At 31.2% G+C, this 26,533-nt stretch overlaps 1 protein-coding gene across 1 annotated transcript; it reads right to left on the bottom strand.

The window, feature by feature from the left end:
• Positions 1-4,398: 4,398 nt before the first annotated feature.
• LOC143049789 (protein GDAP2 homolog) lies at positions 4,399-24,668 on the bottom strand. The gene is made up of 12 exons (XM_076223524.1): positions 24,166-24,668; positions 22,475-22,617; positions 21,493-21,646; positions 19,454-19,542; positions 16,448-16,524; positions 15,687-15,849; positions 14,554-14,737; positions 12,603-12,756; positions 11,155-11,294; positions 9,645-9,699; positions 8,537-8,680; positions 4,399-7,484 (listed from the first exon to the last, which is right to left on the bottom strand). The coding sequence occupies exons 1-12, from the start codon at positions 24,330-24,332 to the stop codon at positions 7,428-7,430; spliced, it is 1,527 nt and encodes a 508-aa protein (XP_076079639.1). The 5' UTR covers positions 24,333-24,668; the 3' UTR covers positions 4,399-7,427.
• Between the last annotated feature and the right edge of the window lie 1,865 nt (positions 24,669-26,533).

Genomic DNA, 26,533 nt, shown 5'->3' on the forward strand with positions numbered 1-26,533 from the left:
TTTTAGCATTACATATAGTGGCAGCTGAGGGTGAAACAAACAATTTTTTTTTCTCAGAATCAAAAACAAATTATTTTTTTCTCCAAAAACTGGAAACAAACTTTTTTTTCCAAAAAAAACCATAGCCCCCACCCCCAGAAAATCAAATGGTTGCTGCCTAAAAGTAGTTGTAGATATTTGTTGCTTGTTACATTTATAATTTGTTGAATGAATAAAAAACCAATGTACCTACCTGCCAACCTTTCAAAATCTTCATGAGGGATTTGAAGCACAAGGGGAACTATAATTCTCCTCTTCTATTTTTATTAGTATGCAAGGGCTTTTTAGCCAGTCAAGGTCGTTAAAAACTTCCATCATCATCATTCGTGTTTTTGATCTACTTCCATATTGTTTAATTGAGGACGTGTATGCTTACATTTCATACCCATTTAAATCATTTGAATGCCTGTTTTGAGGTGTTCAGTTTAAATGAAAATATAGATTTTCAAAATTCAGGTCAATCCCTCCCATGGGAGAAATTCCCCATAAATTGGTGAAAGTTGGCAGGTGTATCATTATATATTTAAATAGATATGATTAAAATGCATACATTTACATGAGGCCTTTTGAAGGGATTTGTGTTACTAGTAACTTTTTGTAGAAAAGCCATGATGTTCTTTTCATTACAAAGCTTAATACGACTAGATGTTTGAAAAATGAAATGCAAATGAAATTTTGTAGTATTTCTAAATCTTTCAATTAATTTTATTAACTTTTTATAGCAGTTAACAGGAAGTGAAAATTTTGATATATGAAAAATATTAGTTTTCAGTATTGTTTAAATCAATCATCATTCCACACAATTATATACAATGGGAAGTGTAAAATCATATGTAGGTGTGTTGGTCTATTATTATACACTGAGTCTAAAAATTTTATTGAAAGTTAATTTTTGATTTATATAGCTTAGGCCAAATAATAATATATATGTGTTTCCAGTTACATCCTTTTAAAATTTTATTTTATTTTTTCTAAATTTTTATTTTGGATTGTCAAAATCCAGAAAAAAATAGTGTGTTTACCGTAATTGATTCCGGTATTATACACTTCTCAACCCGAAGATGACAGAAATCCTTGAATTTAATCATATAAATTCACTATCCTCAAAATTTGATTGTATGAAAATTCAGAAATGAATAAAAGTTCTAGGGTCGGTCTGGTAACTGGAACCACACATACATTTTTATTGGCCTTAGAGCAATCAAGTTCATGTATTGCCACTCTTTTGTTTTGTGGTTAAATTGAGAAAAATTAAATATCTACTTCATTGCTATTCATTTATAAATTATATATTGTAGATTCATTTATTTTCATGGGTACCAATTTTCGTGGTTTGAGGAAAACTTACATATTCGTTGATATTTAATTTCGTGGTTTCAGCAATGTCTGCATACATTCCTTAAGAAAACTTGTAATTCGTCAAATATTTAACTTCGTGGACATTTCCTTACCCACTTAAATTTGGTATCCAACAAATATTAATGATTCCACAGTATTGTACTTTATTTTACAGTACAGACAAGGGAATTCATTTGTTCTACTATGCAAAAAAATTAAGTGTCTTCTTTTAGATCAGTAAAACTTAGGGATTTTCAATAAAATATGACAAAGCTTGTTTATTAGCTAGAGTGTATTATCACGCCCAATGTCTATGTTTCACTTGTGTGTACGGTATATGGTGTAATTTAACATCGGTTAATCAATTCTTCAATGATGTCAAATTACTCAAATAGGGGCTCTTTTCACAAAAAATCTTATGAGTAAAATAAAATTGATCGTGAGTGTTTCTGAAATGTTCATGACTTACAAGTGTTTTTACTTGTAAGATTTTTAGTGGAAAGAGTTGCAGGACTATTGTCTTTACACATCAGATATCCTATCAATTAACTTTCAATGACATTTTTAATCTCAGTATACTAACAAACATGTTATTTTGAGGATTGTATTTGATTTATTTTTTATAACTTTTTTGTTTGATTATTGTTAAATCTTTCCATGTTAAAGCATTCATCATCGGTTCATGAAGTATTTGAAGGTCATTTGAAGTTTATCTGTTTCTCACTACTGTTGAATCTCTTACCATTGACTATGATAAAGGACTACACTTGGCATGGCTCAATAGAAGTGTGGCATGTCAAGTACTGAAGAAGGGAAAATTGTACAATTGCATTGATTCTACCTACCATAACAAAGACTTGATTTTAACTTCTGTAGTTTTTATACGACCACAAAAATTGAAAATTTTTTGGTCGTATAATCGTATGATGTTGGCGTCGTCCTCTGCGTCGTCGTCGGCGTCTGAATACTTTTAGTTTTTCGCACTGTAACTTTGAAGGGAAAATAGAACAATTGCATTGATTCTACATACTATAATAAAGACTTGATTTTAACTTCTGAAGTTTTTATACGTCTGAAACAAGGAGAGCTCTCCAAAATTGATAGAAAATCCTGTGGATTTGAAATTTGTCACAACTTTAAAAAATTTGATCTTAAACATTTTTATTCTACAAAATTCATGAAAATCTGATACATATAGATTCCTACATTAGTGTATCATATATTTCTCCACTCGAGACAGTTAAATTTTATTATTTAAAGCGTGAGGCTTGCCAAGCTCTTTTTAAAAATAACTAAAATTTAACTGTCGTCATGACCTCACAATAGGAAAATTCAGAAGAAATCAAAACATTTAAACGTCATAATCAAATTTCGACTTATCATTTGACAAGAACAGATTTTTCACTTGTGTGGAGAAATATTTTTCTCACGCCGGTCAGGAAATGTGAAAATAGCACAAAAATTTGAGAAATAAATATACATTGTTAAATGTCTCGTGAATTAGCTATATGTTTTAGTATAGTATAAATCCGATGAGAATTTAAGTCAAAAATAGGCGAACATGAATTTGACAGCTACTGCCCTTTGAAACAATGTCCAAAATATGTTTAATTTGCACGATGTAATATACTCACCATATTTGTGATTCACCACTCTTGCATCCAAGATAATTGCTACATAGTTCAAATTGATTGTTATATGTTCACAGTATTGAGAAACAGATATTGCATTTTCATTATACAGCATAATTTGTTGACATCAATCAATAATTTTATTGTTTCAGATTTGTTTTTGTAAATCTTATGTATATACGATAGTATGCCTCATAAGTGCCAATGGTATTGCATTAAATTTGATTGGTTTGTAAATTGTGAAATAAAATTTTATTTTACATGTCTGTTTGTGTCTTAACATCATTCACTGAAACCTTCAGTCATGATGAAAGCTGAGCACTTGCTGAAATTTTACTTTCGTATAAGATTTATTGTTGATGTTTAATACCACTTCAGTAGAATAGAGAATGCAATCATACCACATCTTCTTTTTTATAACCAAGGATAGTGTCACTCACCCAATGAATACCCCAAGGCCCCAAATGGTCTTCACAGCAGCGAGAAAATAATGCACAAGAGCAGGCTTTCATGGAAGTTCTATGTGGACCAGTTTTTATATGAGAAGTAAGCAGGAGTACTTTGAGAGAACCACTCCCTTTAGTAGGAAAACTAACAATCCTAGATCAGAGTCGAACACATCTTGTCACGAGAGGAGTTAGAAATTACAACACAGAGTAATACAAGATTCAGTGAACAAGAGTACACACACTGAAATGTCACGCCCTCTTTACTTAAACCATTGATTTTATGTTGATAGTCCTAAATATAGAGCTTTACTACAAGTATCAAATTAACCTAACGAACCAAGAAAATGAGGTCAAGGTCAGATAAACCAAAGGATAATACTAGTACATGTACACCTTACAATCAATTAGACACCAAATATAATTAACCTATTGCTTATAATTTCTAAGAAACACTTAACCAAAAAAACTAAACATGGACCAATGACCACTGAAAATAAGGTCAAGTCAGATGATGTCTGCCGGACAGACATTTACACCTTACAATCCTTCCATACAACAAATATAGTTGACCTATTGCTTATTGTTTAAGAAAAACAGACCAAAAACAAAAAAACTTAACCCTGAGCAATGAACCTTGAAAATGAGGTTGAAGTAAAATATAACCTGAGAGACCGACATATACATCATAAATATTTCCATACACCAAATATAGTTGACCTATTGCATATAGTTTAAGAAAAAAAAGACCAAAACACAAAAACAACTTTGACCACTGAACAATGAAAATGAGGTCAAGGTCAGATGACACCTACCATCATATCATACACCAAATATAGTAGACCTATTGCTTTTAGTATTTGACATATGGACTTGACCACAAAAAACAACCTTGTTCACTGATCATAAAGAATTGACAAATTGGACAGAAATATTGGAGAGCATTACCTTGTTTCAAATTTTAATTTGTGACAATTCGTTCATAACAAATAAAAAAAGTCTTGCTTATATTTTATGTAACAAAATTTGCATACAGAATATTTGTACAGATGACATCAAAAGGGGAGGTATGATAATAGCCTTTATTGACCCCTAAAATATTGCAAAAATAGTAAACTTATTCAAGCCTTTCAAAATTTTGTCAATTTTATTGATAAATGAACAGGTCTGGATACTGAAAGGTTACTTGTGATGTCACTATGACATCCTAAAAATGAAGACAATTTTGGTCAAAATATTTATGAGCAACAGCTTGTATCCCTGTTTTTTTAAACATATAATAATCATTGTAAAAAACATTTTAAAGCAAAATATCTTCTTGGGAAATTGATTGCTTATATCTTAAAATCAATGACTACACAATGCAGTTTTGGTGTTTTGCACTCAATGTAAATTTGAAGCCCTAAAGCTAATGTGTAAGACAAAACTAATAAAATATCAAAATTGATGTCAGACTAAGGTCGAATCTGAACATTGAAAGGATATATAATATTTTTGGGGATTTTTGTCAGATTTTCAAATCTTCTGGTTTTATCCATTTGAATGCCTTAAAAAAAATTGTCCATGGACCCCCATTTTTCTTTTTATAAATCTTTTACATGTATATTTATAAGCCATTTGTAAAAGTCTTATAAAATCTTATTTATTTTTTTAATAGTTTTTCAGAACTTTAACTGGTCAATGATAAAGCTATGAAAAATTAAGAGAGAACATTTTCCCCAAAAAACTCCAATGGCAAATATCTCGAAAACTAGCACATTAACCCCTATATTTTTTTGGCTTTTTTGATTCCTCAATTAATCCCCTATCAATATATACTAGTGTTATGGAAAGCTATTTATTTTGAAACTTTGCAGCAAACTTCTTTAAGGGGGCAGAAAAAGTGTCTTTATCATACCTTTTCCTTTATCAAAAAAAGTTACCATTAATCAAATCTCACTCGAGAATATATTATAAACCGCACAAGTCATTTTCACAGTTTAACAAAATAGTTACAATGGATCCCATATGGTGACAACAACGATTCAACATTTTGTACCGAAACACAGTCGCACTAATAAAGCAGTATTAATATATCTAAATATTTTCAACTTTCCTTTCATATATTGCCGCCTCTCTGACTTAAGATACATGCATTATTTAATGTATAAAGCATAACATTTTAATTTAATATGAATTCTATAAAAAAAACACACATCTGTACTAAGAAAATAAAAAAACAGATTATACTTTCATTGTAAAAAGAAACTGACATATTATTCATATGGTATATATAAAAAAAATACATATAAGAGGATAGGAATGCCCTTTGTCTTCATGCATTAATTTTTCACTACCGTTATCAACAAGACCTTTTTTTGTCATCATTTGTCTAATCTCATTTGAAGTTGCTGTTCGTGTCAAATGGAGTAAAATGTTAATCGTTAACATTAGTTTAACAAATATTACCGCCATTCGTCTTGTGGGGTACGATACCTCATTCTTATCCTCATATAAAGTTCATTGATATTTAGAAAAAAATCTATACAATACGTTTATTATAAATAAATAACCTGTTTATACATCAACCCACTCAATCATCAGACTTTCTTCTTTCAATCTTGGTACATGTATCATATATTAACAAACAATTACATTTATATATTTTTTAAACTTGTTATTCAAGATTTTCGATGAGTTGCAAATTATTATTATAAAAATATCCTAATAAATAAATCAAACAAAAATAAATAAATCTGATGAATTATTTCAAATTTGTATCTACAAAAAATGATTAAGTTTGCCTTATCATACAATAAACTGTGCTGATGTTACTATGTGTCCTTTTATTCTAGCTAGAATACTGATCAGTATATGATTTTATTTCATTGTTATCGGATCAACAACTATGCACATATTATTCAATTATAAGTAAATTTCAAAGAAAAAGATACAACTGGGAAATATTTTTATAACTTTTAAACAATTCTTTTACATACATGTATGTACTGTATTGCCTCCATAATCTCAATGACAGTTGAGTGTCCAGGGATATTGTTTGCCTTAAATTACTGGAGAATACAGGCTTTTTCCCCTTGAGAAGAATCCCAATTTGAAAAAAAATGGCTTTAAATTATTCCCAAAAATACAACTTTTTTCCAATAATGGCAGCCTCAGTATAGTAATTGTGCATGAATACAAACTGAAATACACCCATTTAAAAAAAAATTCATGCTTAAAATGACTATATTAGCAGATTTGAGGGTATATTTATGTATCATCACTAACAATAAGGGGTCTTATTTCAAATGAGGGTTGAACTCTCGAAAGGGGGTCTGCAAGTTGAAGTTCCAGTCAATTTCATGGTTTTTCATAAATTTCCCAATTTGATAAAAATGACGCATATTTTCCCAATAAAAAAGGGTAGAGGTAGTTTTGAAAAAAGTCAACAATATCACTGGTGTCACTCTGTGGTGACATCAGTCACTCTGTGGTGACATCAAACAAAAGACTCTACCATTGGATTTAGCAGGATATACACTAGGCCATTGACTAGAAGGCTAGGATTCATAATTATGTGGCAGAAAAGTGGGGGATCAGAAATTTGAAAATTTGTTTTCCAAAAATAAAAAATTTCAATCTCACTCTCGGGTGACTGGTTTTCAACAGATTTCTATTGATATCTGTAAAGTTTACTTAAAAAATCACACTGAAATATACTGTTCATAAAATTCATGAAACTCAAGTTCAATCAAGAATAAAGAGGAAAGAAAAACTTGTAAAAAGCCATATCCATATATAATATTACCCTTATCTTATTTTGTAGTATCACAGATATTAAAAAAATTCTCTCAAACATATTGAAGTCAAAATGTACTTATATTCTCCAAAAACAATATAACAGTGTGCTTTCTATCTAAGTCAAGCCAAAATGTATTTATATACTACAAAACAATATAACAGTTTGCTTTCTATCTAAATCAAAAAGCTTTCGTCACAGTCCAGCAGCTTCTTCTTGTTCAGGTGGAACATAATATCTAAATCCATTAATCTGTGGAAATATAATAAAAATTTGTATAAACTGTTTGTGTGAAAATGATTTTCAAATTCTTTAAAGAATATCTTTTAAAAAACCAACTTTATTATTCAATTATGTAAAAATAAACAAAACAAAAAAACTATCAAATCCCCCCCCTCCAAAATATATAAATACCCTTTCTTTATTCACCAGCAACCCAATCTACCCCTTTTCTCAGTTTCCCTTTTTATTAATTTTAATGACGATCTTAGATAAAATATACGATTTTGGCCTCTAAAATCGAGAAGCTATAATTTCAAATTTCAAAGGAAAATGTGATTGGCATGAAAGTTTAAGTATTAGATTGTTTTGAATTAGCATTCATGTGTTATTGTAGATCATATTTTTTTTAATTTTTTTTTCGTTGTTTTGTACATTTTTTCGAGTTGTTGTCGCTTTGACACATTCCCAATTTCCTTTCTCAATTTTATAAATCAGGTCTTGGATTTCTCATTTAAATTGTTTTATATTTGAATTTCTGTGGGTCTTTTTCAGCTTGATATGTGGTATGCATTTTGCTCATTGCTGAAGGCCATACTGTGACTTATAGTTTCTAATTTGATATCTCCTTATTTTAAATCAAATGAGGTTTTCTTTCTTTTGAGTGAATGGTCCAAAGTTCATAAGGATTTCAAGAGTCAAACTAACACCTCTCATCAGGGAAATCCCTCTTAAGGTGGTACCTAACACTACAGGGAGATAACTCTGTAAAATCAGCTAAACGTTTAAATTACGTTGTGTTGTTAAGGGAATATTTAAGCTTTTCAATGATCAAAATAAGTGTTTGTCAAACTACTATATAACCAGTGTAATTTTTCTGATAAAACGGTTGGTTAAAATTTTTTGAAATTTTTATATTTTTGTAAAAGGGTCAAAGTAAATACTTTATCAAAATTTTAAGAAAATTAAACGAGCCAAATTAATTTTAGTTAAAGTGTTAGGTACCACCTTAAAATGAACAAGAAATCAAATTGATGCAATAAAAGGAAGTTCATTTTTCTGACTAAATAGAGTTCAGTACATACCTCAGTGTCATAGTTTATAACAAACGATGGTACATCAAGTTGATCAGGAGAAATGGTACCATATAAATACTGAACACCTTTCAGGTTGTATACTTTATTTTTGAGATCTGACGCTGTGAAAGTTGTAAAATACCATGTCGTCAACTGGAAACAAAAATCAGAAGAATGTATATAAGTCAAATAGAATGTTATAAGTGCCTATAAATAGCAGCACATGACATACAAATCTATGGGAGTGTGGATTAATCAGTACAGAGATTAATTCAATTACACAAATAAAATTATAGATTGCCTAACAATGTAATTTTAACACACTATTTAGTATGTAAATATAAGAATGTTTAAAATATTTACAAAATGATGAAAATAAACGCAATATTTCCCTAGACCAAATAGCTTCATCAAGCGTGCATCTATCCAGGTGAAATCGGATGTAGATGATAAGAAACTTTTGCAGCCCAACGTATATGTTGCACTTGGATGTAGCTGCCTTGAAAATAATACATAATTAGGATGAAGTTCAAGATTTTTACATAATTGGTAGTTGAAGTTAGCAACGTCAATTGGCCAATATTACGCGATAACATTTTTCTGAATGTTATAATATACATGTTACAAAAATTCTGACTTAATCAAATTATTATGAAGCAGTGTTCTCCCTAGGGCCTTTTAGCAACATGGTAATATGATGGTATCTGCAACTAGTTTCTTATAAATAGTGTTATGGATGTGATGCTATAATTTCTGGAAACTAGAAAGTATTTCATAATTCTCTGTTTACCAAGATGCATTATGATACTTGAAATTTCTAAGGAGAACACTGATTATGAAGGTAAATTTTTTTTCTAAATTTTGGAGAAAGTTTGTGGAAGAGTTTAATCATTTCATCATCCAGTGCACTGTTTTTCTTCTAAACTATAAAGAAAGTTGACCACCATGAAATTAGCTGATTTTAAAGAGTATTTTTACAAAATCCTCATCACTTATCATTATCATTATCAATGCATGTTTGTTAATAACAACCAAATCATGATCATGATGATAAAATTATGTTGATTTTTTTTCTAAATCATTAAGTTAATTTTAATTCTATTTCTTAAGACTATACCTTTGACCACCATGTTGGATGAACTACGTAAAAAGCCTTCAAATTCTTTTTATATCTGTGAAAGACAAAATAAAAACAATTGTAAGAACATATTTGAAAATAAGGAGCTGTATTAAGGTGGTATCTCACACTACAGGGAGATAACTCTGTAAAATCAGTTAAACGTTTTAATTACGTTATGTTGTTAAGGGAATATTAAGCTTTTTGTCAAACTGCTATATAACCAGTGTAATTTTTCTGAAAAAACGGTTGAATTTTTTGAAATTTTTATATTTTTGTCAAAGGGTCAAAGTATATATCAAAATTTTATGAAATTTAAACGAGCCAAATTAATTTTAGTGAAAGTGTTGGGTACCACCTTAACACAACTGTTTAACTTTTCTGTCTTGGTTAAAGTTTATCATTTCCCAGTATACAGTTTGATTTTAATCAGACTGTATTTAAGTATTAGGGAGTCAGAACTTTTGACTCATACATTCCAAGGGTTGTCTTTCTTGACAAGAGAAAGGGTCTAATCATGATCATGTAGATAAGTTGAAAATTTGAAGTTTAATAGTAATAAACTTGTAACACAAAAAATTATTATTTTTTGTTGTACAAAAGTGGGTATAAGATATCATTTATTTCTTGTTTAATTATTAACTGACTGAAAGAATAGAAACTTGAACTGCCAAGAGTTATTGCAAGGGTTTATTAATCCCTAGACATTATTGCAGTCACCATTAGACTTGATATTGCAACATATTCATAAATCCCCCACTAATCTTATAGACTACCCGACAAAAAGGGGGGAGGGGCAAATTCTATATCCTATAGCACTTTCTCAATTAAAGTTCCACAATAAATGAGCCTAAAGCATGAACAAATTATGATGAACTTCAGTCTTTGATGCATGATTTTTTTATTAGTTGTGAGTGGCTCTGAACTAGCTGTCAGTAACTGCGAGTACTCTCAGATCAGTACTTAGTGTCTTTTTGTTGTTGGGGTATACAAGTACACAGCCACGTCCACTCTGTGTTTTTGTTAAATGTATTTCTATTTGTATCCATATGATGAGTTAAGCCTTTTTCAACTGATTTTTATAGTTTGTTCTTATGTTGTACTGTTATACCACTGTCCCAGGTTAGGGAGAGGGTTGGGATCCAACTAACATGCTTAACCCTGTCACATTCTGTATGAATGTGCCTGTCCAAAGTCAGGTGGAATTCAGTGGTTGTTGTTTGTTGATGTGTTACATATTGTTTTTCGTTCATTTTTGGTACATTAATTAGGCCATTAGTTTTTTCATTTGAATTGTTTTACATTGCCATTTCGAGGGCCTTTTATAGCTGACTATGCGGTATGGGCTTTGCTCATTGTTGTAAGCTGTACGGTGACTTATAATCGTTAATTTCTGTGTCATTTGGTCTCTTGTGGATAGTTGTCTCATTGGCAATCATACCACATCTTCGTTTTCATATTCAATAAGGTTTGGGTATTTTATGATTATTATTAAATGTTGTAAACTTACTTCTCATCTAGTACACAATATGCATTTTTGAGATAATTCATGGTTGGATGATTTTCTGCCGTAGACTGAGTGTGAAAATAAACAACAACATAATCTTTTTCAGCAATCGGCTCTAACACCCGTATCAAATAGAGGAATGCCTGTAAAAAGAAAAATATATTGTCAAAAGTTTGTCTTAACCTGGTTCAGACTACTTCAGCCAAAGCATCTTTTTTTTTATAAAATATGACTGTTCCAGACTAATTTCAATTTTAAGCAGCAATCACTTTGGTATTACTGTACAAATATATTAACTCTTATATGAACACCCGCAGAATGATGAAGATAAATATTAAATAAACATTTAATGTTATAGTGTTGTTTATCATAATTTTACAATAACTGGTTTTGTTTATTGATAAATTTGTCTTCATTGTGTCATTAATAAACTGTTTTTTTTATATTAGCATAAGTACAGCTATTTTTAGTAATTAGTTATTTATGATACCCAGTCAAGTTCACAAAAACAAAGGAGTAGGTCCAGTAAGACCCCTTTTTGGCCCCAAAATATAGCAGTTTTACAAATTTGCTAAAATATAAACTTTTAGTTATTTATTGGACAGTAGAATGCTTCTGCTACATGAATATGGGCTGTTTTTGACAATACAATGCACATATATCGGGTACATTGTACTAGCATCATTAAGTCATGCTAAATTACTGAAATCCTCACAATTCTAGCATTTTAGTTAAATTTTAGACGGTTTTCATGTGAAACGAAAGTGGCTGCATTCGTGTTCATCCTTAATATTGAAATGTAAGTTGTATTTTATGATAATACATAACATATATAAAGGTTGAAGATGAACACGGATGCGGCCACTTTCATTTTTTACAAAAACCATCTGAAAAATGACATTTTTCAGCATATTTGGTAGATTTTTCATATTTGAGCTTGCATCAGGTCGTTTTTAATGACTAAATCCGTTAAAATCTTTCACTTACACTAATTGATTCAAATGAAATAGACACTTAAGTTTAAGTGTTTAAAAAGTGGTTAAAATCTTTCTTTAGATGAACCGGAAATTTGAGGCCAAAATCGGTCCTTACCGGACCTACTCCTTTTGACTTAAAAACCCAAAAAGCTCTCAATAAAATATCTTAATATTTAAGCATAGACTTTATTTTGGAAATGTATTACTGGCCTAAGTTTTAATAATCAAGGATCAGAAATAAGGAGATTAATGATTAAAAATATTTAATTAATGATTAAAAATATTTAGACTTTTTCTCAGAGACTCTTTTGATTAGCTCTTACAAAATCCATGGATAAAGAGATTGAATAATTAGTAATGATAAATTTCAATAAAGATTTTACGAGTGGAAATGAGGAAATAATTCTTTTTCAATAGTGTAAATGTGGGAAATCAAGATTTTAATGACTTTCGGCTAAGATAATGAATTCAAACCTTGTCTAAGTCTACAGCATTAATTGGAAATAATTTTCCAACAAAAACTATGACTGGTCTCCCAAACTTATCAGTACCAGTCCTGTATAAACACTTTAATGCAGCAATGTCTGTTAAATCTTCAGTCTTGGCTCGCTTTAGGTACCTCTCATACCTGCAAGGAAGAATAAGTATAGTTGATTTTTGCAAGTCTATGATTTTCAAAAATCTGAAAATTACACTGACAAACATCATTATTACAGATATAATTGGTATACTGTACATGCATGAAAGCATTTCAATATTGACGTATGAAACTTATTACAGATACCCTACATAAATTTTTAACCCCAGACAAATGGTTATTCTATAAAAGACCTGTTAGTAAAATAAAGTGTTGCCACAGGTGTAAAAGAGAGGTGAACAAGAATGTGTCCACAGTACACGGATGCCCCACTCGAACTATCATTTTCTATGTTTAGTGGACCGTGAAATTGGAATAAATTCTCTAATTTGGCACTAAAATTAGAATGATCTTATCAAAGGGAACATGTATACTAAGTTTCAAGTTGATTGGACTTCTACTTCATCAAAAACTACCTTGACCAAAAACTTTAACCTGAAGTGGGACAGACGGACGAACGAACAGACGGACACACAGACCAGAAAACATAATGCTCCTCTACTATAGTAGGTGGGCATAAGAATACCAAAGGAATATTGAAATTATGGGAAAAAGATCAAAAGTCACATAACAGAAATAAGACTAATAATCACTGAGCAATACAAGCCGACAAAAAACAAGAATGTGTCCAAAGTACTCGCAGTGTCTCGCACTATCCTTTACCATGTTCCTTGGACCGTGAAATTGGGTAATAATCTAATTTGGCATTAAAATAAGAAAGATTATACTATAGGGAACATATGTACTAAGTTTCAAGTTGATTGAACTTCAATTTTATCAAAAACTACCTTGACCAAAAACTTTAACCTGAAACTCCCACTTTCATTTTCTATGTTTAGTGGACCGTGAAATTGGGGTCAAAAGTCTAATTTGGCTTAAAATTAGAAGGATCATATCATAAGCAACAAGTGTACTAAGTTTCAAGTTGATTGGACTTCAGCTTCATCAAAAACTACCTTGACCAAAAACTTTAACCTGAAACTCCCACTTTCATTTTCTATGTTCAGTGGACGGTGAAATTGGGGTCAAAAGTCTAATTTGGCTTTAAAATTAGAAAGATCATATCATAAGCAACAAGTGTACTAAGTTTAAAGTTGATTGGACTTTAGCTTCATCAAAAACTACCTTGACCAAAAACTTTAACCTGAAACTCCCACTTTCATTTTCTATGTTCAGTGGACCGTGAAATTGGGGTCAAAAGTCTAATTTGGCTTTAAAATTAAAAAGATCATATCATAGGGAACATGTATACTAAGTTTCAAGTTGATTGGACTTCAACTTCATCAAAAACTACCTTGACCAAAAACTTTAACCAGAAGCGGGACAGACGGACGAAAGAACGAACAGACGGACGGATGAATGAACGGACATACGGACACACAGACCATCGTAGATGGGGCATAAAAATACCAAAGGAATATTGAAACCATGGGAAAAAGATCAAAAGTCACATAACAGAAATAAGACTAATAATCACTGAGCAATACAAGCCGACAAAAAAAAAAACAAAGGGGATCTCAGATGCTTCAAAAGGATGGGAAAATCCTGCTCTACATGTGGCACCCGCCTTGTTCCTTATAAAAATGATGAGAGATCCCACCTATTCTGTAGTAAGTTTCTCTCACATTTAACATTTGTCATTATTGGGCTTTTTGTATCTGACTATGTGGTATGGCATTTTTAAAGGCTGTACCGCAACCTATAGTTAATTTGTGTAGAATTGTCTCATTGAATTGCCAATCATACGACGTCTTCTTTTTATATGTCCAAACATTAAAATAATCGTACCTCCGTTTATTGTCCTTTTCCTTCTGTTCATCTGTTGTTTTACCATACATATGTGTCTTTTTATGAGTGTCAGGATTTTCTTCCATCTTAGCAAATGGATGCCTACCAACCTCAACAATAGTAGAAGTTGCAAATTCTTTGTTTAAATCTACTGTTTCTTCAAATCCTTCAAGAGAACTTTTCCCTGAAAGAAGTAACATAAATAACTAAAATAAATTTTACTAAATGATTGATTGTTATTTGTTTAATATCCAGTGCCAAATATTAACTGTATATTCAAGACAATAAAGTACATGGATGCTGTTAAAAAAATGTGTTCAGTCTTATTTGAGGGCTATCCCTACAGATAGATAAAAAGTCAAATTTTTGTACAATGTCTTATTTCTAAATAAGAAATCTGTGCAGGCTGGTTAATTTATACATAGCCTGGTTAACCTTCTTATTCAAGGTTGTTAGTTTAGGCTTGTCCATAATTTTGATTGATTACTCCTGGTGTGACTGATTCCCTGCTGGTCCTTACTCATGGCTACCATTGTAGATTACCACAATTCTGATCGGCTGCCATTGTAGGTTTTATTGTTTATTCATAGTTCTGATTGGCTGACAGGGTATGTTTTATGGTTTTTCTACATTGTATAGCTTTGATTGGTCATACCAGTATGACTGACACTCTGTTCATATTTCATGTACTTACTCATGGCTTATCCATTAATTATGATTGGCTGCTATGGTAGGATTTATAGTTTATTCATTGTTTTGATAGGTTACACCCTGTGTGACTGATACCCTGCTGAAACTTACTCATGGCTGCAAGTGTGGGTTTATCCAAAGTTTTGATAGGTAACAACTATATAGCTTTGATTTTTAGTGTTTTAATGTCACTTTTAAGCACTAATTTTGGACTATTTTCTTGGCGACTAGTTTTTTTGTTGAGGAAGCTGGAGTGCTCAGAGAAAACCACAAACCTTTGTAAGAAAAAACTGACAATCCTAGTCAATTAAGATTGGAGTCATTGCACCCGCACTGACAATTGATTGCATAGTTGAACTACTTAAACCACTTGGCCACTGAGGCTGGTATGTAGCTTTGATTATTATCAACAACTAAATGACTGATACCCTGTTCAAACTTACTCATGGCTGCCAGTGTAGGTTTGTCCATAATTCTTATCTGTCTTTCTGGTATAACTGGTTCTCCATCTTCATTCCCTATATCCAGAGGCAATTCTGTTACTGCTATTTTTTCCTCAGTTTCATTTCGAGGAAAATACAAGGGTAAAATTTTCAAATAGGCATCCTGGTAAAAAATAATCATATTTTTTTTACAGCAAAATTACAAGTATAGTGAGCAAATGAAATTTTGTGGCATTTTGGAAATTCTACTAAAAAAAAAAAATTTATATTAAAATAAATACTTCAACAAAAACCATAATAATTGCTTTGGTAATTTTTCAAATAACATATGCACATACATTAATAAATAACTATATGACCCACTACATATACCAATGAACTGTATAGCCAAAGCCCATTCTAGAAATTATATCTGTTCACTATACATAAATAAATGCTAAATAACAAATCTAAATACAGTGTTGTTTCCCTTTGTTTACTTTTTTACTTTAGAATTTTTGAAAAACTATTTTGTTCTCTCTTAGCTTGGACCTATGCTGTGAAATATAAGATTTGCTCATATCAATGAAAAACTTGCAGTGTGTTTTCGTGAGTTAGGCTTTAAGTTATATTAAATCAATTACCAATTAAACACTAATTACAATATAATAAATTTGTCAATTCTGTCTAGGCACTAATCAATATTCGTATGATATTTTTTTTTTATTTTGTAATCTGTTCAATCATTATTTATTTTTAATTCGTTTACTTCATGTACTTACAATTGATTCTTCATTACAACAAAATATAATTGTCTCTATATCATCTCCATATTTCTCTAAGAATCTTCTTATCGTTCCTACAATATCAAACAAAAATCTTTTTTCTTTTAATCATTTTAATCACAAAGTTATGCCCCTTTAAAATACCCTCTTGGATTTTTTTTCTATCATTTTCAAAATGCCAAGTTATACCTTGTTAAGTGCAGTGTTTCTGATTTTTCTAATCATTTCAAAAAGTTCTGTAAGCAGCTACATGTAAGTAATATTCCTTTCACAGTTATGTACAATTTCATTTCTAGAATCCTAAATTGAACCTGTGAATTAAAGTTTGAATTCTGGAATTGAAAAAAATAATTTCCTAAATCCATATTTTATATATATGGATACACATAGATTATTACATTGATACAAGTGGATTATCCAATTCATCCAATAGAGATTGTTAAATTATCAATTTTAAAGTCTGAGCCTTGGCGAGGACTTTAAAACTTATAATTTAACTATCGAGATTCGATAAATCCGATAATCCACGCGTTACTATGTAATAATCTGTTTCTCTGATGATTAAAAGATAAAACTCCTTCTTTTCTAAACCAAAATCCCCTTCGCGTGCCTTCCACTTTCCACGAAGTGGTAAATTTCATTAACACCTGTTAAAACATTTTGATCATTTCAAGGAGCTGAGAAAGTTTTGACTCGGTCAATCATCTTCTGAGTTCCAAGCAACCACACATTGATTAAGTTTTTTTATACAATGGGTTCAGAAAGGGATATATTTCCATAGAATTAGAGAAACTAGTTTATCACATACTTGAAGTTATTTTGATCTGAATAATGGCGCAAATAGAGAAAACAGTTAATTAAATCTCTAACTTCACTATGGCCAGTGTTCTCCCCAGGCCGTTTTAGCGTCGCGGTACCGTAGACAAAAAAAATATACCAAGAGAGAAAACTACGCATTAACAGACTATTTGTTGGATAACTTTGTTAAAATACATATCATTTTGAGGTAAAGATAAGAAACAACTGGGACTAATTCATTGAGTGCCATGAAACATTATGAATTTCATAAACATGATAAAAAAAGTTTTTAAATTGATTTTTTTTTGCTACTTTTGCTACTTTATCTTTACTTTATATAATATAAAAAATAGTTAATTTTGTGTACTAGATATTGAGTTTTGTATATATACAGGTTGCACTATAATGAACCATTCATTCATTTGACTTATTGTTGGGTAACTGAAACCACATATTTATTTTTGTTTGGAAAAAAATAATTCTGTAAGGCCAATTAAAATTAATTGATAGATTTTCATCCCCGCCCGCCCCTCTGAAATCGTCCCGCCCCGATTTTTTTTATATTTGAAAATTTACGATTTCCGGATTTTGTTCATTTCCGTTTTCGGTAACCGTCAAAAATTTCGTTTCCTTCAAAGCTTCCTGTTTCAAATTTCGGTTTTCGTATTTCTTCCGAGTATTCTAAAATGACTCTGCAGCTCTAAGATGACAAAATCATCTATGGAGAATAGAGATTGATTACGAGAATTCGAAAGGGCATGAAATAATCGGTTTACAAGTTATACGCCGTGTCCAAGAACGCAAATCGCGGCAGGGCATAAATTTCTGTGATTAGGAAACCGTTAATATCTTTATTAATAAAATGACTTTGTGGCAGGAATTTTGGACTGTCAATTATATCCAAAGAGCAAGAATCGTGGAACACATTGGTACTAAAACATAACTGGAGTAAACAAATTGACACAAGCACGAAGTTGTTAAATTTATAACAGTATATTGAGTTCAAAAAGTCGGCAAACATACACTTAGATTTACACATGGCTTTTGGTTTTTTTTGTTGACAAACAGCAACTGTTACAGCAAATACCTTCTGTCCCAATAATAGAGTCATTCAACAACTTCTTCTTATTTTTTTTTTTTGTTAAGTTCAAAATCATATTCATAAAACAGTTTGAGTTTTCATTTTATCTGTACTCAAAAGTTTGTTGCATACCAATGCATTTTAGTTTCATTTTATGGAGACAGAAAACATCGCTTAGAAAGACCATCAAATTTGGTGGAGGTAGTCCAACTGAAGAAAGCATTTCTCTACGTTTTTGCTGTTTACTAACAAAAGGTTTTTAAAGCAGCAGTTACATGTGGAACAGTGGCGGATCCAGCCATTTTAAAAGGGGGCGGTTCCAACTATATGTCCCTATTCAAATGCATCGATCGCCCCCCCCCCCCCCTAAATCCGCCTCTGAAGTTCCAAACCCCTGACCCCCTCCCCCTGGATCCGCCACGCGGTTGCCAATCAGAGATTTTAATGTGAGATTTGAAAAATCATGTACAATTCCTTATACATGTATATACATGATATAAGCTTATTATTACACTTGCATATATGAAGAAAACGTCACAAGAGGGTTTCATAAGAAATAAAAATTAAAAAATAAAATCCTCCCACCCGCCCCATTTTTTTAAAAAATTTGGATGAAAATCTACTAATTAATTTTAGTTGGCCTAACTATAAATGAATAAAGAAAACTGAAACTGAAACAACTAATTTTGTGGTTATAGTTTAATTGTATTCTCAGTTATGAATTGAACAATATAAACTAAAACATATAAAGGAAATAGAGCATCAACGCGACGCGACAAATGACATTAAGAAAAATACAGTAATTTTTTTTTACGCAAAATGTGATGCTATCCAAAATTTCTGGGGAGAACACTGCTATGGCCATTGAGATCACTGCGTTTACATTTTGCCTTTTGGTCATACAGTTAAAAAATTAATTATCTTCAACAGACATGCCAATATCTGATCAATAAATCAAAGATGATGGATACCAGCATGGGCAGATCCAGGAGAGGGAGAGGACCTTATTTAGACACAAGATTGGCCCTAATTTTACATTAATAGTGTATTACATTTGTTTACTTCTTTTTAGGGGAAGGGGGGGGGGGGAACGCATATCCCTTATGCACCAGTCTCATACTTACTAATAGCTAGATGTGCTCCTTCTTTAACAGGGTAACTTCTTTTTGTTGAATGTATTGGATACAAAGCTACAGATTTTATAGAATTCTCTCTGTAAAAAAAAAACAACATTATTTTCAAAAAGTAGTTTTTCTTACCTGCTTGCAGCATATAGTTTCTTAAATCTTAAATATTACAAAATGTTTAAACAGAAAGATGTACCCATATTTTGACTATTTTATTTATTGTGTCTGTTTATTTAACGCATCAATGTAAAAATATCGGAAATTGATGAGACTGTCATTAAAGTGAGAGGGTTAGCGCTATAGAACCAGGTTTAATCCACCATTTTCTACATTTGAAAATGCCTGTACCAAGTCAGGAATATGACAGTTCTTGTCCATTCGTTTTTGATGCGTTTTGTTATTTGATTTTGCCATGTGATTATGGTCTTTCCCAATTGATCTTCCTCTAAGTTCAGTATTTTTGTGATTTTACTTTTTATCTAAATCTAAATATATGGGTGCAGCTTACTTTGTGATGCAAGAGCATCTTGCCATAATCGTTTATTATTTTTATTTTCAAATATTCTCCAAATTCTCTTTCTCTTGAACATCAGCATCTTTTAATGGTTGTCATTTCACAGTTTATTTAACCAGAAAAAATTAAATGGTGACTGGAAAGAGTCACAATTGATAATTTTAGTCCAATAGGACAAAAAGGACACAAAATTTAACTGATCTGACTCTAATTATAATGTGTATTTTTAAAATTAAAACTTTGAAATTGATTTTTCTATACCAACATGACTTAAGAAGGCTAGAAAAATAAAAATTGATACCATTGTTGTATTTTAATTGCTTTGTTTGATATAAAGTAGAGATTTCATTTCCTATCAATTGGAAACATATAGATTCTTACACTGCAACAAGTGTATTACGATATTTCTCCACTCGAGACAGTTAAATTTTATTATTTAAAGCGCGAGGCTTGCCGAGCCCTTTAAATAATAAAATTTAACTGTCGAGAGTGGAGAAATATCGTAATACACGAGTTATAGTGTCGGAATCTGTTTCTCTAATGCTTTTTATCGGTCTTTTTCAAAGATTTTCAGAAAATTGTGCTCTTTATATGCGACGTCATCAGGCAAGGTCGCCTTTTTTCATGACGTCACAATAGGAAAATTGAGAAGAAAACAAAACATTTTGACGTCATAATCAAATTTCGACTAATCATTTGCCGAGAACAGATTTTTCACTAGTGAGGAGAAATATTTTTCTCACACCGGTCAGGAAATGTGAAAATAGCGCAAAAATTAGAGAAAATTATGTTTTCCTTGCCGCCTTAGTGACAAATGATAAGCATGATAAGTCTGTATGTTCTTTCAATTATTAGCTATAGTTTTTCCTCGTTAATTTCCTGTTGTCACTCAATGACCAATAAAATCAATGTGTTTAAAATTTTTCTAGTATATAATCTTCAAAATAAATTGCATTAAATTCAAATTCATGCCTAATTATTTTTCAGTGATTGATCTTCATCATACTTTTCATAACCAAATTTTAAACCAATAAATATCTGACAATTATCAAAAATTCTTCCATATACATTGTATCCCAAACTCTGTCTGACAAAATGTCAGACAAAAAATCATTCGGTCAGACAGAATATTTAGGATTTCTTGGGGATATATATAGCAGAAAATTTCAAATTTTCATTTTTTCGGTCAGACAAATCCAATTACAGTTTGGCACAGACTGCATATGTATACTAAACAAATATTTCATTTAAGAATTTTCATCATGTCAATCTTTGTTCCCCCCTTACAAGTAATTCTATGGACTTTGTCAATTCATGAATAAAAAGAAAACTTTCTTTCCAACCCTTATACTACTGTTAAATATTCATATCGGTTTTAACATAATCATAAGATGGGTATAAGATAGGGGAAGGGGCATTACAGCCTGTTTCCCCCGAAAAAAAAAAGAAATTAGCCAAATTTAATGATGTGACATCTTAAAAACACTTGAAACTTGATATAAAACAATAACATTTCATATACCTGACTAATTGCATGACATTTCTGTAACAACTATAGAGGGCGCTCTCAGCAGCAGTGATATATTTGACATTATAGCGAGGTCCAACAGTGTGTAGTACATATCGGGCAAGAAGTTTGTGGCCTTTGGTTAACTTAGCTTCTCCTGTTTTACATACTGAAAAATAAATTCTGTATTACAAAACTTATTAAAATATGTGTTATAAATATATGAGAATCAATCATGCAAATAATGTTGATAGTTGATAACGAATCTATGTTAAATGCACCAAGCATACCATTTCTCAACAAGGACAATAGGCCTAAAATCTTCAATTCCAAATGGACATTTTGTCTACATTTAACTCATCAGTGGAAATCAAATGAATGTGGCTAATAGGCCAAATCAAAAACAATCAGGAAGATTGTGAAAAAACTCCAAAATCCTCCCAAGACTAAATTTTCAGGTAACCTTGACATAAAATGTTGAAGCAGTTTTAAAAATGATTCTTCTTCTTTTGTTTGAGCTCAAAAATTGGTAAGTTTCCTTAAAGTTGGCATATGATTGGCATGATCAGAGAGCTTGGAAAAAAGTTGCACATTGCAACTTACCTGATATTTTCAAAGATCTTTTATGACCAGACTTTTTACGATTTTTTTACTTTTTAGTGTATATTTCAATTTCATTTGAGGTCACATCCTACAGTATCTGGGCATAACAAACAAAACAATTGTTCCAAATTTTTTACAGTACTTACTTCACATTGTGTCTAATTAATCTGAGTTCATGACTAGTCTTGGCATAACAATATAATTACTTAACGTTGTTTTTAATCTTACATATGTACATGTGTATCTGAGCTCATGACATTGACGACTAGTCTTAGCATAATTATATGTCCTGACTCTTTACAGTATTTACTGCTGACATTATTTTTAATCTTATCTACAAGTTCATGCACAGCCTGGGTATAACAATAATATCCAGATTTTTTTAAGTACTTACCTCTCACATTATTTCTAATCTCATCAACAAGTTCCTGTCCAGCCTTGGCATACAATGTCTCTGTTTCTATACTTTTATCATTCAGTTTCTCATTTGTAGAGTGAACGATAGCATGTACATCTAATGTTGTTACGTCACCACACCTATAAAATATAAACAAACTACCATTAACTTCATTCATCCATCCACATTCTATTTGTGCCTGTCCTTAATCAGTAGCCTGTAATACAATGGTTGTTGTACAGGTTTGACGTTGCATATCATATTTGTTTTTGTTGATTGTTGTGTATATAAATCTTATAAAAAAAAAATTTTGTTTGAATTGTTCTACATGTATATTCAAATTTATCAATAAATGCCTGATGCAGCTTATGGGTTTTGCTTATTGTTGAAGGCAGTATGTTGACCTTCAAATTCATATTACTTTTAAACTTTTTCTATAAAAATGAAGATATTGTGTTTAACTGTGTTTAGTTTATACAAAATATTTCTATCTTGATGCATCTGTGGACTCACTAGTTTTGAAAATGATGAGTCCAGACAGATTTTGATTCATGGACTCGCCTTAGTGAGAACCCTGTGTATAAGCATACAATTTATCTTGTTACTATGACTTCCAAACTACCCGTCTAAATAAAAATTTTACAAAAAATTCACAACAAAAAAATTAAACAAACATTGTTTATACTTTTTATACTGTTCCACCATGTCCACCACTGTCCAAGTTAGGGGACGTTGGCGCACCTTCAAATTGTTTAATTCCAACACATTCTGTACAAATGTTTATGCCTATCCATGGTCACTCAGGAGCCTATAATTCAGTGGTTGTCAGTTGTTGGTGTACAAATTTTTAGTTTATTAACTTTTTTCATTAATCAGGCCGTATGTTTTTCTTGTTTAAATTGTTTTACAAATGTACAATTATGATTTTAGGGCTTTTTATAGCGGACTATGAAGTATAGGTTTTACTCATTGTTGAAGACCTTACAGTGAGCTATAGTTGTTAATATCTGTATCATTTGGTGACTTTTTGATCTCTTATGTAGAGTTGTCTCTTTCATGTCATTGGCAATACATGTAAATATTATAAAATAAAATTCATTATTGTTTCATAGATTTTTTTGGTCAAGTTTTTAAGTTCTGAAATGTCTGAGATCTCCATGGAATTATCATTTTTCAGATATCATAAAGCTTCTACATGAATAAAAATCTAATTCCAATAATAAAAGATTATACATACGTTATTACGTAACATGTAGATACTTGTAGTGTTCTACCCTCAGCGGTTTGAGTGCTTAGGCCAAATGTAGGCATTAGTCCAAGCTTGCACAAATTTTTCAAATTTTGTGTTTTTACCTGTACAATTTTGATCTGACACTTACCTTAAAACTGGAGTCAGTTTCACATTGAAACTTAAGACTAAGATTGGTTGTAAGTATACAGGAGTCATTTCAAAAAAAACTTAGGACTAAGATGGATCGTTAGTCATGAAAAATTCAGTATACATGTACACAAGACGAATCTAAGTCGCAAGTTTTTTTGTGAAACTGACTCCTGAATTGTTCATTTCTTACAATTAATCTTAGTCGTAAGTTTTTTTTAGTGAAAACCAACTCAAGACTAGTTACCGCTATCTGGGCACTTAAAAATATTACATCTTTCTGATTTCACCCATAGCATTAACTACATACCATAGAATTATTTTAGCATTTAAGTCATTCCTCCATGGAAATGGATGAAAGTCCTCAGAGTTGTTATCATTTTCTCTTGTTTCTAACAAAGCTGTAAGGTTCCATCGAGTGAGATCTTCTATTTGCACAACTGTAGGTCGTGTTCCTAAAGGATCTACATCTTCCATTGTCACACCGAACTAAATACTCAATTTAATTTTGAAGCAAATTTTAACAATTCAATCACATTGCACACAATTCTGCCAGTCATGAATATAAACCATGTGAGTTAAGACCGTTTCAGGTGACATAAACTGTTGACTAATTCTTGTTTTGGCATTTGAATCAATGATGGTTTAAAGAATTCATAAAAACACACTCACTGGAATGTTTTTATATTAACGAGTGATTAAGGTCATTTAATTATCAGCAACTATTATTAAATTATAAGCCTGATAATACTCAAATGAAGGAAGTATGATTCTCGTGATTTTTCCATGTGTTAGGGTTCATCCACCATTTTGAAATCATGTGACAATAATATTAGGTGAAAGGAATGTTCGACTTTGTAACTTCTGATACACCATTATATTTTAGAAAAAAAACAACTATTCAAGTTATTTAAACATCTATTATTTAACATATAAAACTAAAAAAAGTTGAATTATTTTAAATGTAATTGTCCGATAGTAGGAATACAATGATCAATTTATCAAAACTATTCTAAAATATGTCCACCCCCATTTAATCATGAAACCGTCCTTGTTGCTTAAGGGGTATCCGTAAGGAGAATTTTAGAATTATAAGAAAGAGCGACAAACCGCAACTCCTTCCCACGTAACCTTGGACTAGTTTCAGTTATACTGCATAAATTGACTGAATACAATTATCTTTATAACAAATATAAAAAAAAAGATAAATACGTTTTATTCCAGTATTCTTCTATGATCTTCTATGCAAATCAACGGGGAAAAAATAAATAATAAATTGGTTGCGGCAATACAAATATTCGGTCAATTTTTCAAAAACTTTTAACATTTTCAGTTCAAATGATAAACATTATGCAACTAGACAACAATAAGAAAAAAATAAAAATCAGGTCGAATGGACCCCGGGCGAACAGGTAATCAATGTGATGACCGCATATTAGACGTTACGCACGATTATGCGTCTCAAATGGTAACGTCATTTTTTGACGTTTGACGGCAATACATGATTAGTGGGTATATTGTTTGCAGTTGCTATTTGTCCGGCTAGCCTAATCTTGTTACTGGTAATTGAAATTGTTGTTTTCTTCACACTGGTATATAGTCCAATGTGGATAACGTACGGCCGATAACGTAATTAGAAAAAAATCATATATTTCCCATGTTTTTAAGAGAGAAGAAAATACTTGTAAAACAAACTTGGGTAGTGTTTGACTCGTGCATTTTAAGTCAACGTAAAGTCTTGTCTAGCTTAAAAAGGTAAAAAATTATTATGTCTGTAGCTATCTACCCCTACCCCTCAAACTAAAATGTATATGCTCCCATTCAAATGCATTGAACAACAGAAAAAAAAGGGTGTTCAAACCACCGACCCTCCCTCCCCCTTTTCACTGGATCCGCCATGGTAGCTGTGAAAGAGAATTATAGACCTCTTGACATAAAGTTATCCATATTTTGAGTGAAAGGCGAGAGATTTTTCTATAATGCCCCCCCCCCCCCCCCCAAAAAAAAGAAGAGTAAAACAACACGGTTTTTTACTTTTAATTATGTGAGGGGGTCGGGGTGACATGGTTTGCTCCTTTTCCCAAATCCTCTTTTCTTTTTTTTCTCCCGATTCCATCTTTGTTGTCCGTGTATTTCATTACCCCACTTTTTTTACCCCACTTTTTATAATCCTATTTCCAACATCCCCACTTCAAGTTTGTAGCCTCAACCCCCCCTAATAAACCACTTCGAGGGCTACTTGAAAGATTCATTTTGGAAATATAGATAAGCTAAATTTCATTCAGTTAGACATGCAATTGTAAAGGCTTTTCTCAACTACTCTTGCTTTGAACATATTTTCTACCATTTACACAGCTGTATAGCCTGAGTCGAATAATTTTGTAAAACCGTATAGTTCTCCGATCATTTATCTTTTATTTCCATTTTCCTTGTGATTTCAATTTTTAGCCGGACAAATAGCTACTCCGTATATTGTTTTATTTCGCTTGTAATTTTTGTGTTGCACATCAATATGGATACTTTTTAATGTTTGGTTGTACTGAATATGCATGAATATTTCCCACTGAAAGTAACGTAAGCAACAAACAACAAAATATAACGTATTTTGGTAATGCATAAGTCTATATGAAATAAGAAGATATATTCGGTATGATGAGTGTCAATGAGACAACTCTCTA

This window comes from Mytilus galloprovincialis, chromosome 10 (genome assembly GCF_965363235.1).
Source record: "Mytilus galloprovincialis chromosome 10, xbMytGall1.hap1.1, whole genome shotgun sequence".
Lineage (NCBI taxonomy): Eukaryota > Metazoa > Mollusca > Bivalvia > Mytilida > Mytilidae > Mytilus > Mytilus galloprovincialis.

Excerpts from the sequence above, each read along its gene's own strand:
- LOC143049789 (XM_076223524.1), bottom strand. The coding sequence starts at position 24,332 with ATGGAAGATGTAGATCCTTTAGGAACACGACCTACAGTTGTGCAAATA. Across the intron at positions 8,681-9,644 it reads ATCCAACATGGTGGTCAAAG|TTGACGACATGGTATTTTAC; the intron begins GTATAGTCTTAA and ends TTTTGTTTCCAG. Across the intron at positions 7,485-8,536 it reads TTATAAACTATGACACTGAG|ATTAATGGATTTAGATATTA; the intron begins GTATGTACTGAA and ends ATATTTCCACAG.